The 16088-nt window shown below is 39.2% G+C and overlaps 1 protein-coding gene across 22 annotated transcripts in view; it reads left to right on the top strand.

Annotated features, from left to right (window-relative positions):
- The window catches only part of kif1aa (kinesin family member 1Aa), a 374456-nt gene that overhangs the window by 268948 nt on the left and 89420 nt on the right, over nucleotides 1-16088 (top strand). For 7 of the 22 annotated variants that reach the window (XM_087993829.1, XM_087993827.1, XM_087993823.1 and 4 more), the window contains one exon: nucleotides 9405-9710. The exons of 9 other annotated variants lie outside the window; for them this stretch is intronic. In XM_087993829.1, coding sequence (XP_087849955.1) covers nucleotides 9405-9710 — 306 coding nt within the window. The remainder of the gene's footprint in view (nucleotides 1-9404; nucleotides 9711-16088) is intronic. 6 more of the 22 variants (XM_087993828.1, XM_087993824.1, XM_087993840.1 and 3 more) reach the window with 1 other exon arrangement.

Genomic DNA, 16088 nt, shown 5'->3' with positions numbered 1-16088 from the left:
TCTTTCAAGTCACATTCCCAATATAACTCAAAGTTTTATATAAAAAAGTGACATCTCAGCTCAGACATTACATTAAAGGTGTGAGGTTAGAGTCTGTCTGTATTCCAACCTTGAGTCAGACTGGTTCTATTTCCAAAGTAGGAATTTATAAAATGTCACACGCACAATCTGTGTGTAGTCAGTTCATGTGACATTTTATAAATTCCTACTTTGGAAATAGAACCAGTCTGACTCAAGGTTGGAATACAAACAGACTCTAACCTCACACCTTTGATATATTGTCTGAGCTGAGATGTCACCTTTTTGTTTATAAAACCTTAAGTTATCTTGGGAATGTGACTTGAAAAAAGTTCTGGGGTTTACATATTAATGAATTGAAACCTGCAACCCATTCTAAGTGATTAAAGACTTAACAGCATTGCATCAGTTGTATGACACTTTGATCTTTTACTATAAATTCAGTGTCATAGAGTCATAGAGTCATAGAGATGTACAGCATGGAAACAGACCCTTTGGTTCAACCTGCCCATGCCGACCAGATATCCCAACCCAATCTAGTCCCACCTGCCAGCACCCGGCCCATATTCCTCCAAATCCTTCCGATTCATATACCCATCCAAATGCCTCTTAAATGTTGCAATTGTACCAGCCTCCACCACTTCTGTCCTATGATCCTGACCCACTAGCTACCTGATGAAGGAGCAGTACTCCAAAAGCTTGTACTTCCAAATAGACCTATTGGACTATAACCTGGTATTGTGCGATTTCTAACTTTAAACATCCTCCTCTACTGTAAGTACAGACGCAAAGTAGTTATTCAGCATGTCTGTCGTTTCCTTATTTTTAACCCTATCACTGCTATGTATCATGCCCCTGTAACCTTATTTTTCTTAATACAATTGTTATAATTTATTTTGTTGATTTTGACATTTGGTGCAAGTTATCTTTCCTGTTTACGTTTTGTAGCTTTTTCTATTTTGTCACAATTTGCTGTTTTTGATCCCATTTACTGGGATCAAAATTTTTGCACTTCTAAAACTTTTGTTTTAAGTTTGATGATGTTTCTTATACTTTTAACCATCTATGGCTTTTTCTTTAACAAGCTGAGCTCATGACTCTGAGGGCTATGAACTATCTTATATTTGTTCTTTATTTTTAAAAAATACCTTCCATTTTACCCATTGTTAGACTTTCGGTGGACAGTGTCCACCTCAGTGAATTAATGTCAGCTTTACCCAAAACTAGATTCAGGGTTTACCGTGTCACGTTCCTTTCTTTTAATAACCACATTCAATTCTATCGTACAGAATTACTAAAACCTGTATCATTGTTCTATAACTAAATCTAATATGGGCTTCCCATTATTGATTTAAGGGCATTACCCCAGAAACCTGTTCTGAACATATTTAAGAGAGTTACTACCTTTCTAACACATGTTAGTCTGCTTGTTCCAATCTAAATGGATGTTAATGTCTCCTGTCTGCTTTTGTTATGTGTTTGGTAAATCTCTGCACTTATGAAATCTATATCATCACAACTGTTCTCCCTGGCCTGCATGCTTCTTCTGCAACAGTCTTGACTTATTTCCTATCCCACAATTTTCACTTTCCTTCATTCAGTAAACCCTCTGGAATATATGCTACTTGAGTAATCATTCTGGACAATTGGCCTTTGGATGTGATAACTTGTGCATTGTGTTACAAGTGATTCTATTGCTACTATTTATCTTTTGATCTACTAAATTCTTCGTATAAAATCTTCACTCCCTCTTATTCCATCTTCCCTCGTTATTGAAGTGATTTTAACCATAATCACTCAGTCTAGCCCATCCTCAGTGAGCATTTTCCAAAACTTCCTTTCTGATTTGGTTTATTTACTTAACTGTCCTGACTATCTTACAGCTATGGTTACCATAGTACAATTTAATGTCCCCCAGTGACGCAGGACTGGAGGATGGGATCAAATTGGAGGGAGATGAGGTGTGACTTGCTGAAACATTGCCATTTTTGTTTTTATTACTAGCAGTCTACTAACTTCACACTTGGTCACTATCCTGAGTATGTATCCAATAATGTAAATTTGCCGATAGCTTTTCCTGCCCATCCCACAATTTTCACTTTCCTTCATTCAGTAAACCCTCTGGAATATATGCTACTTGAGTAATCATTCTGGACAATTGGCCTTTGGATGTGATAATTTGTGCATTGTGTTACAAGTGATTCCATTGCAACTATTTATCTTTTGATCTACTATATTCTGTTCCTTCATCACAATGCACATAATCACTTGATGCACAAGATGCCTTGTTGGTTTTTGTCAGCTGGTCAGATTCTGAAGTTAGAGTCGTAAAGTCATAGAGATGTTCAGCACGGAAACAGACCCATCCGTCCAACTCATCCTTGCCAACCAATCATCCCAAATTGATCTAGTCTGATTTGCCAGCACTTGGCACATATCCCTCTAAACCCTTCCTATTCATATACCTATCCAGATGCCTTTTAAACATTATAATTGTACTAGCCTCCACCACTTTCTCTGGCAGCTCACTCCATACACGTATTACCATCTGCATTACAATGTTGGCCCATAGGTCTCTTTTATATCTTTCCCCTCTCATCCCAAACCTATGCCCTCTAGTTCCGGACTCCCCCACCCCAGGAAAAAACCTTGTCTATTTATCCTATCCATGCCCCTCATGATTTTATAAACCTCTATACGGTCACCCCTCACCCTCTGATGCTCCAGGGAAAACAGCCCCAGGCTATGCAGCCTCTCCCTATTCCTCAAATCCTCCAACCCTGGCAACATCCTTGTAAATCATTCCTGAACCCTTTCAAGTTTAACAACATTTTTCCTATAGGAGGGAGACCAGAGTTGCACACAATATTCCAGAAGTGATCTAACCAATGTCCTGTACAGTCGCAATATGACCTTCCAACTCCTCAGTGTCCTGAACAATAAAGGAAAGCATACTAAGTGCCTTCTTCACTATCCTATCTACCTGAAACTTCACTTTCAAGGAACTATGAACCTGGACTCCAAAGTCTCTTTGTTCAACAACACTCCCAGGTATTTTGGAGTATACGAGGTCAAGTTTTGTAACTAATTGTGACAGATTGTAAGAAATGACCTTGAACAATTTCATTGTCATGGCTCATGACTACAGTCTTACCCTCATTACTGTTAAGCCTGAGTTAGGAAGGGTGAACTGATTGCTTGTTCCACTCCTCTGTTGGTTTTAACAGAGGCTAAATTTTAAAAGGGAGGTGATATTGTCTGTATATTTTTAATGCCTGTATATAACTCAGTATTAGAAACAAATTAGCCAGGTTCCTTCAGTAGTAAGTAAAGGATTGGTTTATTGCAAGCAAAACATAATCAAGTAAAGATGTAAAAATTAACAAAAAGTTTAAATTTATAAATCTACATTATCATCCTCCTTGATAATAACTAAGCCTCTAAATCTGAAAAAAAAAGAAACTATACAGAGTATTACTTTGAGAGTAATAGTTGAATTCCAGAAAAATAATTATTGTCCAAATATTGATCTGTGGCCAAAGTAACTTTGCCCTCAAGCTATAGGCACTGGAGAGCCATCCTGGATCAGTTATACCGGGTTGAATTCACTTTTCAGGAGGCTTTGGTCTAGATTTTGCATTCTGCTTTTCTGATCCTTCTACTTAGGATGGTGAAGTTTTCAAGTGGGTTTACAATAATCAAATACAATAATCAAATTTCCTGAGGGCTTTCAGGGAAAGGAAAGAGGGTAAAATTGATACTCCTATGCCACGTTATCTCAGCCCACCTACATTCAAACCAATACCTTGTTTTTACCTGCAAACTTGATTATATAACATTTCTGAAAGAATTGTAGACTTATTCCTTTTCCATTCAGTTTGTTCCTTGTAAATATTGTTGTTGCTTTAATCAATGCCTTTTACTTGGCAAAGTGTTCTTTCCAAAAATTCCAAGACATAGGTATATGGCCAGTCAGTAACACATTCTCATGACAAAATCCTTTACCTTACCAGGGTATTATATTGCCTATGACCGTTTTTATGATACATAAAATGTCCTGAATTAAATTTTGTTGGAGATGGCTTTACAGAATGACTCCAAGTTCTCTGAATTCTCTCTCTACCTTGATGAAAGACCCTTGCATTCAAAAATGTATGAATGTTGATGTAACTGTAGTGCCTTTTAGAGTATGGAGACTGTTGTACAGCATATAAAGCAATTTGGATTTTTCCCACTGACTACCTGATGAGGATAATGCATTCCAACCATTTAAAGTGAATTATTTGCATGAACTACTTGTAGCATAGTCAGTGCTTGTTTTTAAAGTGTTCATACTTCTCATTCATCTCTTTCATATACTCTTCATAAACCATATCTGAGTCTTTCAGCATGACTTTGACAAATAAATTGAGCGATTGTCCATGTGATTTTAAGATAAAGTTTTTTTTTTCTTCTGTGAATCTTAGTATCTGAAATCATTAGTACTTGTCTAACATTCTGATGAGAAACAAATGTGGCCCATTTTCTGAGTTGACTATGTTAGAAGCATTCCATGTGATGACAGAGCCAGAGGTGTGGGGAACTCAAATAATTTTAGGGCCTGAACACTCCCTTCTATGTCCTTTACCCGCCCCCACACCCCTGGCCCTGTTATCACATGGGCTGCTTTTATCACAGCCTGCCCATTTTCATCCAGTCATGGTCGCTGATACCAGCCTTTCGTTTTGGCTCACCATCATCTACTCCTTTGTTTGTCTAACTATCGTTCTTTTTCTGATGAGAAACGTCAGTTTCTTTTTGAGACGATACACTAATCTCCATACCAGGTTGACTGTAGATCAACTGACATTTTGAATGCCTTGATGTTCTCTATCACATTTTATTTATGCCTTTTTCATAGAAGTTTACTGACCTGTATAGAAACCCCCCTTGAGATTGCACCAATACTGAAAAACACTTATCCGATCCAATTTACATGGGGGCTCAACATTTCTTAGTGATCTCAATGTGTTATCATCACTAAGATTCAACCAAGTAGTTCATTTGTATTTCTTAACCCATATTTATCTTCACTACTTAATGAATCAGTATGACATTTGAGCTAATTTATTCAATTACTACTAAAATGCAAGAGCTATCTCGTGTGGTACAGTTTAAGGGAGTCCAAACTAACACATGCATTACTAGACTAAAAAAAATTGACAACTCATTTTGTTTGGGTTCATTATTATCTCCATCCTCTTCTTCATAATTCTCTTCATATGCCATCTTGCCTCACTGAATAATAATGCTTCAAACCATAAATGACGCACTTATTAACAGTTCCTTTGGACATCCCTGGGCTTATAGAACATGGAACTGCAGAGCACAGGAACGGGCACTTTGATTCACAATATCATGCCAAACAAGACGCCAACTTAACCTAACCTTTCTGCCCGCCTTTGGTCCACATCCCTCATGTCTTGAATATTCATGTTCTTATCAAAAAGTCCTTTAAACACGACTAATGTATCTGCCTCCACCACCAACCCTAGCAGCACGTTCCAGAGTCCTACAACTCTCAGTGTAAAAGCTTGCCCATCACATCTCCTTTGAACTTTTCCCTTCTCACTTTAAATGCATGCCTCCTAGTATTGAATTCATTTATTGATTATCGCTGTTAAAATTCTGTCCCTTGCTTTAATAATTAAATGTGTTCAGGGTACTTTCACCCCCACTTTGATCATCTTCAATCTTTCCAATGTATTTACAATTGCAATGCAGTATTGAGATCATTATGAAATCTGGTGATCATTGAATTCTCTGTTTTTTTGTGTCACATGGAATGTTCCAATTGTTTCACAAAGGGTGAAGAAAATGACTAGTTTCCTCAGAATGTTTTTCAAAGAGCAAAGATTCGATCCAATAGTGTGTCCGTTTCCAAGAACCAAACATCAGTTCGAACTGTGGCTTGTCCATACAGGAGATCTTAGCTCAAGCCAACCATTGAAATGCTCAACAAAAAAATAAAGAAATGCAGATGCTAGAAATCTGAAACAAAAAGAGAAATTGCTAGAGAAACTCAGTAGGTCTGGCAGCATCTGTTGAGAGAAAGCAGAGTTAACATTTTAGGTCCAGTGACCCTTCTTCAGAACTGATTGTAGCTTAGAAAAGATTTTTTATATATATATATGGAAGACAAAGAATAGAGAGGGGTAAAGGCGTAAATAAGGAGCCCAGAGAAGGGGAGAGAGAGAGAGAGAGAGAGAGAACAGCAGTTGGGCAGGCAAAGGGATGAATAATAGTGAGCTGGGGAAAAATAAAAGCTGCTAATGAGAACGATTATATGGTGAAAATGAGTTGACTATGATGGAAGCATTCCATGTGATGACAGAGCCAGGTGCATGAGGAACTCGAATTGAATAATCTTAGGGTCTGAACACTCCCTTCTACGTCCTTTATTGCCCCCCCCCCCCCCCCCCCCCCCCACATATCCCTGGCCCTGTTATCACATGGGCTGCTTTTATCACAGCCTGCCCATTTTCACCCACTCATGATCGCTGATACCAGCCTTTCTTTTTGGCTCACCATCATTTATTCCTTAGTTTGTCTAACTATTGTCCTTTCTCTCTCTGGGCTCCACCTCCACCTATTGTTTACTCCTTCGCCCCTCCCCAACTCCTGTCTTTGGCATATATATCATCTTATGCAATCAGTTCTGAAGAAGAGTCACTAGACCCAAAATGTTGACTCTGCTTTCTCTCCACATGACCCGCTGAGTTTCTCCAGCAATTTCTATGACAGTTTAAATGCTCATAATGATCCAAGATAGCCAAAATGCATTTTGTTAATCCTTAATATAATCTGTTAATGTCCATGAAACATTCTTCCATTAAATAACCATCTGTTCAAACATCCAATCAAGCATCGTATGCTTTTGACAAGTTGTCTTTTTCCATAAATTTCATCAAATAATTCATTATGATCTAATTTCATCATTGCCCAACCAATGAACATCCAGCTCACAAAATACTTTGCCTGTGATTTTCTTTCTTGTCAAAATCAACAGCATCGAGTCATACTTTATTTCTTCTTTGGCTGAGATGAAAGCCCATTGCATCCATATTTTCACCTTGTTTTTCCAGCAGGCCCATATTTGAGACTCTGAAAACATCAAAGGTTAACCATACCCTAACAATTAATATTTGCGTGTTGATATTTTCCACAATGGCTTCTAGGTTTGAAGTTTTCGGTCAGACTTGTTTTTAGTTTACTGCCATCATTTTTGCAAAACCAATCTTTGCTACAATGTTCTAATCAGAAAGCCAGTTGGTGAAGGATAGAACTGAAGCCAATCTACACATACTTTTCTAAGCATTTATTTACAAAGTCATATAACAAGCAACCAAAAGGCATGGATGCAATCTGTGTGTCATAATCCATCTTAAAAACACAAGAAATATTTATATTCAAAAACAGCTGACCTCCTAAACTAGCAGATTCAGTCTGCATCTATCTGTAGAGGCACAAGTGAATACCCAGTTAATGCCTACCAACTGCATAGAACTAAACACGATTAATAAAAACCATATTGTAGAGCCTGTATTAATCAGTCGGGTGCTCCACATCATTTCCCATGCTGGACACTTGACTAGTTACCTGCTGTACATAGTTTCCTATCATATATATTTTCCACATGATCTGGGAAGGATACCTTTGTGTGAACTGTGATATTTTGATAAATGGGTCAATTGTCCGCAACACGTGGGATTAAGGCCTTCCTTGTTCAGGTAAAGAGACATTCCCTTCTAATAAAAGAGAGTGGTTGTAAATGTTGTTAGTGAGGATTGAGTGTACAGATGATTGTCATGTTGTGATATCCCTGATAAAAGACGGGTACTGTTTTGAAGATTTTTTGCAATGTGCTGTTACATTTTCTGTACAATTCACTTGAAAATGCTGAATTTTGAAAGTTTTCTTGTGAACTTGCGTTCTGGGCATCCACTTCACCGGTTGATCCACGTGCCTGCTGACTCCGATTTGTGTTGACAAATACAGGCAGCCTGGACTGAAACAATGCATGCCTCAAATTGTCAACCAGGCAGCGTTCACTTTAGTTCAGATCAGTGAGAGCTGAAAGCACTTGCTGACCAGTGGTGGTACTTTAGTCTTCTCAACATCTTCATACACCTCCCACTTTAAAGATCGATGCGAAATGAACTTCCACTCTTGATTTTCTAATGTCTTCCTATGTTTTAAAAATGATATTGAGGGAGATGGGAATTGTTCTGTGGGTTGGGGTCTTCAATGCCCAATTTTCCAATTCCTGCATCTAGTCTTCAACTGGCTTCCCTTAATTCCTCTAACTGGCTACACCAGGGGAAAAAAAAATCACTATTCACGGTAAAAGAAAGTTTGTTGAACGGTGGGACTATCAAACCACACCACAGATGCTCAATTGTTCACCTTGGCCTCACCTCTGTCAGTTGCTGTTAAAAAGAACGCGGGGGGAGACAAGCTGAATATTTTTTAGGAGTCACTGGAATACACTGCTTGATGAATGGTAGAAGCAAATTATCTCCTAAGTTTTAAAAGCAAAATTGAATATACACTTGAAAAGGGGAAAAAAATAACTTGTTGTGCTTTGGGAAAGATGACAGGAGACAGATTAATTGGTTCACTCTTTCAAAGACCAAGTACAAGCTCAATTGACCAAATTGCCTCTGTGTGATTCTATATTGCTCATTGCAAGTGTTAACAGCTGCAGCAAGCCCCTGTGACTGTCAGTGATGTGGATGCCAAGTGCAAGCATTGCTGTATGAAATACTCTGATAGGGCAATTAACCTGATTGGCGTGCTCCAAAACCAAGCCTGAGGCCCGTGAGGTCAGCAAGAGATGGGTCAGAAGTGGTCAGGAGACAATGACAAATATCCAGGTGAATCCAGTAATTATTTGCCAATGATGATATCCATGGTGAAAAGCTAATGCTACTATGAAGCAGAGTTCTGTATCCCACTATTGGCAGTTCAGCACTGGTATCACTTTACACCATTATGTGGTCACCTAGTTTTAATTCTTACAGATGTGTAATATTTTAATGCATTTTTCCAGTTATCCATATTTTCGGAAACCCACGTCAGCTTTTTCCCACTAGGTGACGCAATTGGATGGGTCTTTTCTTGTTTGGACCTTGCCCTTTTATGTCCATTGTCAGCCTGACAAGAATTCCTTATATGTACAGATACTTAATAGCAGACAACTTCTGCCCATAACTTACTGACTTCAGATTGTAGTGTGGACAACTTCTGCAGGCCCTTGATTTCAAACTTCAATCAGAGGCTTTCCTACAGCTTGGTGGAATGATGAGGTTTTTTTTTAACATGTCTTTGTCTTGTACTAACCCTAGTTCCCCTGTCTCTGGCTGTACTAGTTCTCCCATTTTCAACACTTGCATGACTGAGCGCATGGCTGATCTCACCCCCTCCCCCACCTTCTCGAACCCTGACTCTGACATCACTGAGCTCGCAGATGAGCACCATGATGGGAAGGAGGAGGAGGAGGAGGAGGAGGAGGAGGAGGAGGAGGAGCTGGACGATGAAACCTTTCTGGATGATCCCTTTTCTGACCTGGGGGGAGACGAAGGGTACCAGATCCACCATGATGGCCAGGACCCGTTTTACGACCGCTCACCCTGGTTCAGTTTAGTGGGAAGGTTGGTGAGGTCTCTAGAGCATGATGGGAAGGGACTAGCTCTTTCACGCCGAGAATGGTGCCTTCAGTGGCAAACAGTCATGATGCATCTTAAGGGACAGCACCCATTAAACATTGCCAACTGGAATTGCCAAATGTCTCAAGCTCAAGACTTAGCTCCTGGGCTGCTGGCTCACACTGAGGGAGGCCTCATTCATGAAATGACCTGGAACTTGTTGGACCAAAAGGCTATAGAAATTAAATGGCCTTTCTCCAAAATATATTTCAAACAGCCAATTGATATACATTACAGATATTGTGTCTGTGAAATGTTAAAATCAAGCAGATAGAGTGGAATCCTACAGTATGCATTAGAATGATAAAAAGAAAGCACTGATTATATCTAGAACCTTAGGCCAATGGTCATATCAATAGTAATTATAACAGACCTGCAATGGATGGCAGAGCTAAATATCCACATTCTCCCATTGATTCTGTACAAGAACAGTATGAGCTGCTAACTTTCAGAAGTTACATATTTGACACTGTCTGTATTTGTCTGTGGGCCTCCCAAGGAGAGACTCCCATGAATGGATTTCCCTCGGCAAAGTGAAAGTTGTGAGCACCACCATTCTACGCTTCCAACAAATGGTGCTTGGCTACTGTACTGTACAGCAAAGACAGACTGAGCTGACCAGTAAAGAAACGTATCCCATTACAAAATAAGTAGCTTCCACTCTCTGCCTATTCTAAAACAAAGTTAAAAATCACACAACACCAGTTATAGTCCAACAGGTTTATTTGGAAGCACGAGTTTTCCTGTGGCTGTGAAGCAGGATCATAAGACCATATTCTAAAACAGAATGGCATGTGAGAAATGAGTTGTGTGGCAACTCACCTCACAACTCCAGCCATTATGGTTAGCAAACTTGTAAGCTCATTAATAGCTAGTTTCAGAAAAAATCTTAATTAACTGTGCTTGGAATTGTAAGGTGTAGCCTACGAAATCTGACTAAACTGGATACTGGTGAACAAAGTTAGTTTATTCTACCACCAGGAAAACCATTAGTAAAACAAAAAAATCTCCATGGCTTCGCTTTCTTACTCACATGATGACTACACACGTATGGATTCCATTGTATCGTTTAAGGAGAGATCACTTTCTCAGTGGGTTCCAGATGGTGAATGACAGGACACTGCAGTGAGACCTGCATTAATGCAGAATTTTCTTCTCTCTTGCTAAACTGGCCTTAGGAATCATGCTCCATTTCTTCAAAAACAGCTCTTGCTCCTACCTATCAGTAAAATGTTTGATGATTTGCACACAATAAAAAAACCATCACCTTCTGAAAAGCAAAGACTCTTTATGGTTGTTACCTCCTCTGTCAATGTTTAATATGAGAGTTCTGGGATATTGAGCAACACAAAATGACAATTTATAGGTGCCCTGTGTTTTTTTTTTAGTTTAATAACTGGTTCATCAGGGAACAAATAAATGTTTTAATTTGGACAGCACGGATTTTGAATAGTAAAGGAAATAACTAAAAGCACAGTTGTAAACAATGATCATGCAGCTTTTAAAACCAGCAAGCAAATGAAGGAGCAGAATCAGTTTCAGACTTGTAGAGCGAAGGGCTAAAGTGACAAAGGAGTGGGCTTGGGTGGGAAACAGGACGAAGACAAACATACTGGGATAACTTGAAATGAGATCACGAAAGGATAAGAAGTTTGGATTCAGCAATTCGGATGCAACTTTGTACAGGGTCAAACTGTGGGCATTAGAGTTTTAAGGAAGTTTAAGCTTGTCTGGGATTGAGATTGGGAATCCAACAAAGAAGGTCTTGGTGAGATAAATTTACAGCTGTAGGAGTAAGATGAAGTTGGGCAGAGGGCAGAAGGAAACAATCTTGGATATGGATAAGACAGAGGTTGTGAAGTTCAATTTGACGCCAAGATGCAAACTGACTGAACTGAAACAAGTGTCGGGGAAGTAAGTGAAGTCAACATGATAAGCATGGATGAGGAGAATCCAAGGTCCCATTAAAGATGCTGGCCTTAGTTCAGTAGTGGCCTCTACTACCTCTGAGTCAGTAGGTGGTGCAGTCAGATGACACTGCATTGCAGTATTCAGAAAATGTTTTCTGTTCAACTCTGATCCTTCTCTAGATCGTAGGTCTGCTCCACTTAGCACTCAGTCATCAATGCTCTCTGATGTGTTAGTCAGTCTCAGGTTACTTTTTATCATTCTCTTGAGAAGGATTCTGATGGTTTAATGATTTTAAAATCCCCACTGAATAGTTTGATCACAGGAAATAAGTGTGATCATCATCAGGATTGTATCATATCCTTTTCTTTAAAAAATCGATTTGTTTCTGAATGCATTTAAAGAACTTATTTAGTATGTTATTTTTAGGAGGTTTGAACTTACAGGTGTGCACAACAAAACTGAGGATTAGTTCGGGTGTCACTGCAGTTGTCTTGTCAGTTTGAACAATTCATGCCATGTTGACATTTTTATAGTTTAAACTCAGATTTTTTTTTCCGCAGCTTGGAATCCTAATGTTCTCCTGATGAAAGAGCTTGTCCCTTTGCCAGCTCATCTCAATAGGGCATGCCAGGCATTCTGAGTAGGGCATGCCAGGGCATCTCAACAAGGCATGCCAGGGCATCCAGTTTCCAAACATGTTACAATTTTATCTGAATTGGCCACCCTAGCACAGCGGCTTTGAAAAATTAATTAAATAATATTCTTGAACCATGCACGCCATTTTGAAATCTGCTGTGCACCCGTTTTGAAACTTGCTGCGCCGCGTGCTAGCTATATTGTTAGTTTTGTAGGTGCTACATTAGAAGCTGGCTCTACCGTTTTTTAAAGTTTAGCCAATGTTTCCTTTCAACTGACGTTCTTCATTTCTTTGTTTCTTGTGTTGAAAGCTTTGTGTTCTGAGCATGCCACCTTTGCGCCTCACCAATCTTGTTACCAGCTCCGTTCCATTGGGCACCGTATATTCAGTCTGCTTCAAGTCTCTTGTCTGTGTCCAGGATACCTCTTTCTGATGGTCATTTGAGTCAGATAGGTGTCATCATTCCTGTTCCTCTAGATTTAATGCAAACCTGTGTTGTAATGTATAACAATGGTACTGCTACTGTCCCTGGGGAAAGATTAAAGCCTTTCATTCCGATGTTATTTCTCATCATTTAAAATGTATTTAGTGAAACAGATTTCTGTGGCAGCAAAATCAATGTTCTAATTTGATTCCATTTCACTCTATTTGGAGACATACCTTGTACTGATGCAATGTGTAAAGTCAATCACATCATCATGTTGCATAGAACCATAGAAAATCAAAGCAACAGCCCTTTGAACCTGCTCCACCGCTTAATATGATCATCCAATTCAGAACCCTGTTTCTGCTTTTTCCCCCCAGCCTTTGATTCTTTTAGCCTCAAGAACTATATCTAATTCATTTTTGAAGACATTTAGTCTCAACCACTTTCCTTTATGGCAGAGAATTCCACAGGCTCACCTCTCTCTGAATGGGATGGCAATTCACAATCAGTCCCCAAAGAACTGAATGATTGAAAGTTCAAACAGCACGTCAAAGGTGCCCAACCAAGGCTTGGTTGATAAACAAATTTCTTCAGTGCAAGCTATTAGCCAACACTGGCAGTAGCCCTCAGGATAGCACTGTTCATGGAGGTTGGAGTGGATCTTGATGATCTGCTGACCTGTTTGAAATCCCATAGACAAATGGTGGATGGGGAGCCTTGCCAATCTGGTCTGTGCCCTGCATTGTGTCTGTATTCAGAAACACTGGGAATAAGTATTTGGGAATGATGAGCAATTGAATAAAAGCTTGCATTTACACCATTGAGGCCACATTTGAAATTGGGGAAGTTTAAGCTACCTTCATAATGCTGAAATAAATCATACAACCCCTTGTGAATTTATTGATTAGCATTTGGGACAGAGTTACATGGCATTATGTTTCCTATTTAGTCCTATACTGCAGCTCACCTGGACCAGAATTGGAATAAAGTTAATTAAAATGCCACACAAAAAATATACTTGGATTTAGAGATAATATTTGGAGAGATGTAATACTCTTCACTTCTTTTGCCATTACTACCACCTAACCAAACACAAATTAACCATTATGACAACAGATTAGGTACTGTGAGAGTTTAGGAACTTCACCAAATGAGAAAGAGAGAAATCTTTTCCCATGTCTCTTCATCAAAGTTAAAGAAATATAAATATTTTAACAAATCATTGATTGGAAATTGTACTAAACCATCCAATGCATCACGATAGTGAGTCTAATGTTGTTAGCATTTAGTAGCAGTAAGTACCTGACCATTTCACAGAAGCATGAAGACCATTGCTGGTTGCAATAGGGCATGGTTTTCCAAACTGAACTGTGCTGTAAAATATAAGAAACTTCAAAAGTATGTGAAGGTTCCATGATGATAGAATTCTGAGACATTCCACCATCAATAATTTTGCTTGTTTTCCACTCTGGCAGAAGGTATCAAAGTCTCCACTCTTCCCCATTCTTTGGGAAATTCTTCATCAGGTTTTGAGCAGGGAAATTCATGGAGCTGGCCATCATTGATATAAGATAATGAAACCCGTAAACATAGCTGTAACTTCACAAGTATTCCCAGACATTGGAAAATTGAGATGTGCAAAAGGTTTGGATCTGATTGCCCCTTTACTTACTGGGTTTGTTTACAATTTCCAATTAATTTCCTAACTGCAGGCCATTTTTCCTGTCTTTATTGAGATATTAATAAACAATGCTTGTTCCTTCACCTGAAAATGGTTGTGGTACAGTGATGATGTCCCTATCTCTGAGCTAGTAAAACTGGGTTCAGTTCCTACCTGTTCCAAAGCTTTGTCATAACACCTCTGACCAGGTTGATTAGAAAACATTAAAAAAATGCAGTGTGAACTGACTGATAGGCAGTTAACTACTTGAGCATCAATATTTGCTGAAGGTCTCACCCTTAACCTTGGAAGTTTATTACCAATTTGAAAAATCCAGGAAAGGGTAGAGCTCAAGAGATTTGGATCAAATGTTAAGGCAAGACAAACACAGTCTCCTATTTCATAGTAAATGCCTAATTCTAATTGCGTCTCAAATCCTGGACTTGCATTGAAGTTCCTGAAGAAATTCTAATAATGCCGAATTGTTTCAGTTTTATAAATATGCTAGAAAATTTCTTCATCTGTTGAATTCTGGGAATGAAAAGAACACAAGAAAACCTGGAATGATGGCAGTGCTGTGGTTGGTTGGCTGAAAATCCTGGCTTTTAAAAGAAGAAAGCTCTAAATTTATACGTCTCAGTTAGAGAGGGCAAATTATTCCCAGGTCCCCAGGGATTTCAACACGTATAAGATTGCCAACGCTCTTGCCCTCATTTCGCTCACTGAGATGGTGAAAAGTTTAATGTGACAGGATGAGAATTGCATGTGTGGCATTGAATTGATTAGAACTGTTGACTTTGCAAGTGCGATCTTCCTTTGATAACGGAAGATTAACAATTCAGTAAATAGAAGCTGGTTACTAATCCCATTCGAATATTGATTCCTCTTGAAGCAGACTGAATCCACAGGATCCAGTAAGATTGCTTGTACTTAATGCTACTGAATATCTTTTTTTTATATATTGCAGATGTTTTATGTCGACAAAGTTTGCTCGATGCGGCAGTGATCCCCCTCCCCCTCCATGCTGATTGTGACTTGTTGATGAATCTATCCTTTAGTCGTATATGTGTGGTTGTCTACGGTTGCTGTCGCCTGGCTGGCTTTGGCTGGCTTTTGATGCTGATCTGTTTTGCTGCTCTTCGTCCTGGCACTGTGGCGTGCTCTCTTTGTTGGATGAAGATTAATAGGTGGTTCTACTTTGGTCACTCAGGGACTTTAGCCTCTCTTCCCCATTCCCCATACCTGTATGCATCCTCAACCACAAAACCTTTTTTATTTCAGTAGCCAAACGGCTGACTCAGCAAATTCAATAGCCTTTGTGTCAATTCTAGAAGGTGAGCATCAAGTAATACATCTTCCCAGTCACTCCACAAGAACCCACAAACTGCATTATTTTCAGTACTAAAGTCCACTTTCACTAATTTCTCTGCTTAACCAGCAGCCTAGACAAATACTTCAAACATCAAGTGACATTGGCAGTCTGATCAACTCTACTTCCAAGAGCCTAACAGTGGTTAAATTATTTGACAATGCTCAGGCCTGTGAGGTGCTGTGCGTTCCGAAAGTTATCGAGGCCACGGGATAATGGGCTGGATTTCCTGAGGGATTGTTGACTTGTGTTGTTTAGACAGTCCTTCTGTTCCTCAGTATCCATGTTTGGAACAATTTAACTTGTTATCTGGTAGTAGA

The sequence above is a fragment of the Chiloscyllium plagiosum genome, unplaced genomic scaffold, assembly GCF_037043375.1.
Source record: "Chiloscyllium plagiosum isolate Xiang-an unplaced genomic scaffold, Cpla_swu_hap1 HiC_scaffold_13, whole genome shotgun sequence".
Lineage (NCBI taxonomy): Eukaryota > Metazoa > Chordata > Chondrichthyes > Orectolobiformes > Hemiscylliidae > Chiloscyllium > Chiloscyllium plagiosum.
Note: the sequence above shows the minus strand (reverse complement) of the source record. Positions and strands in the feature narration are given on the sequence as shown.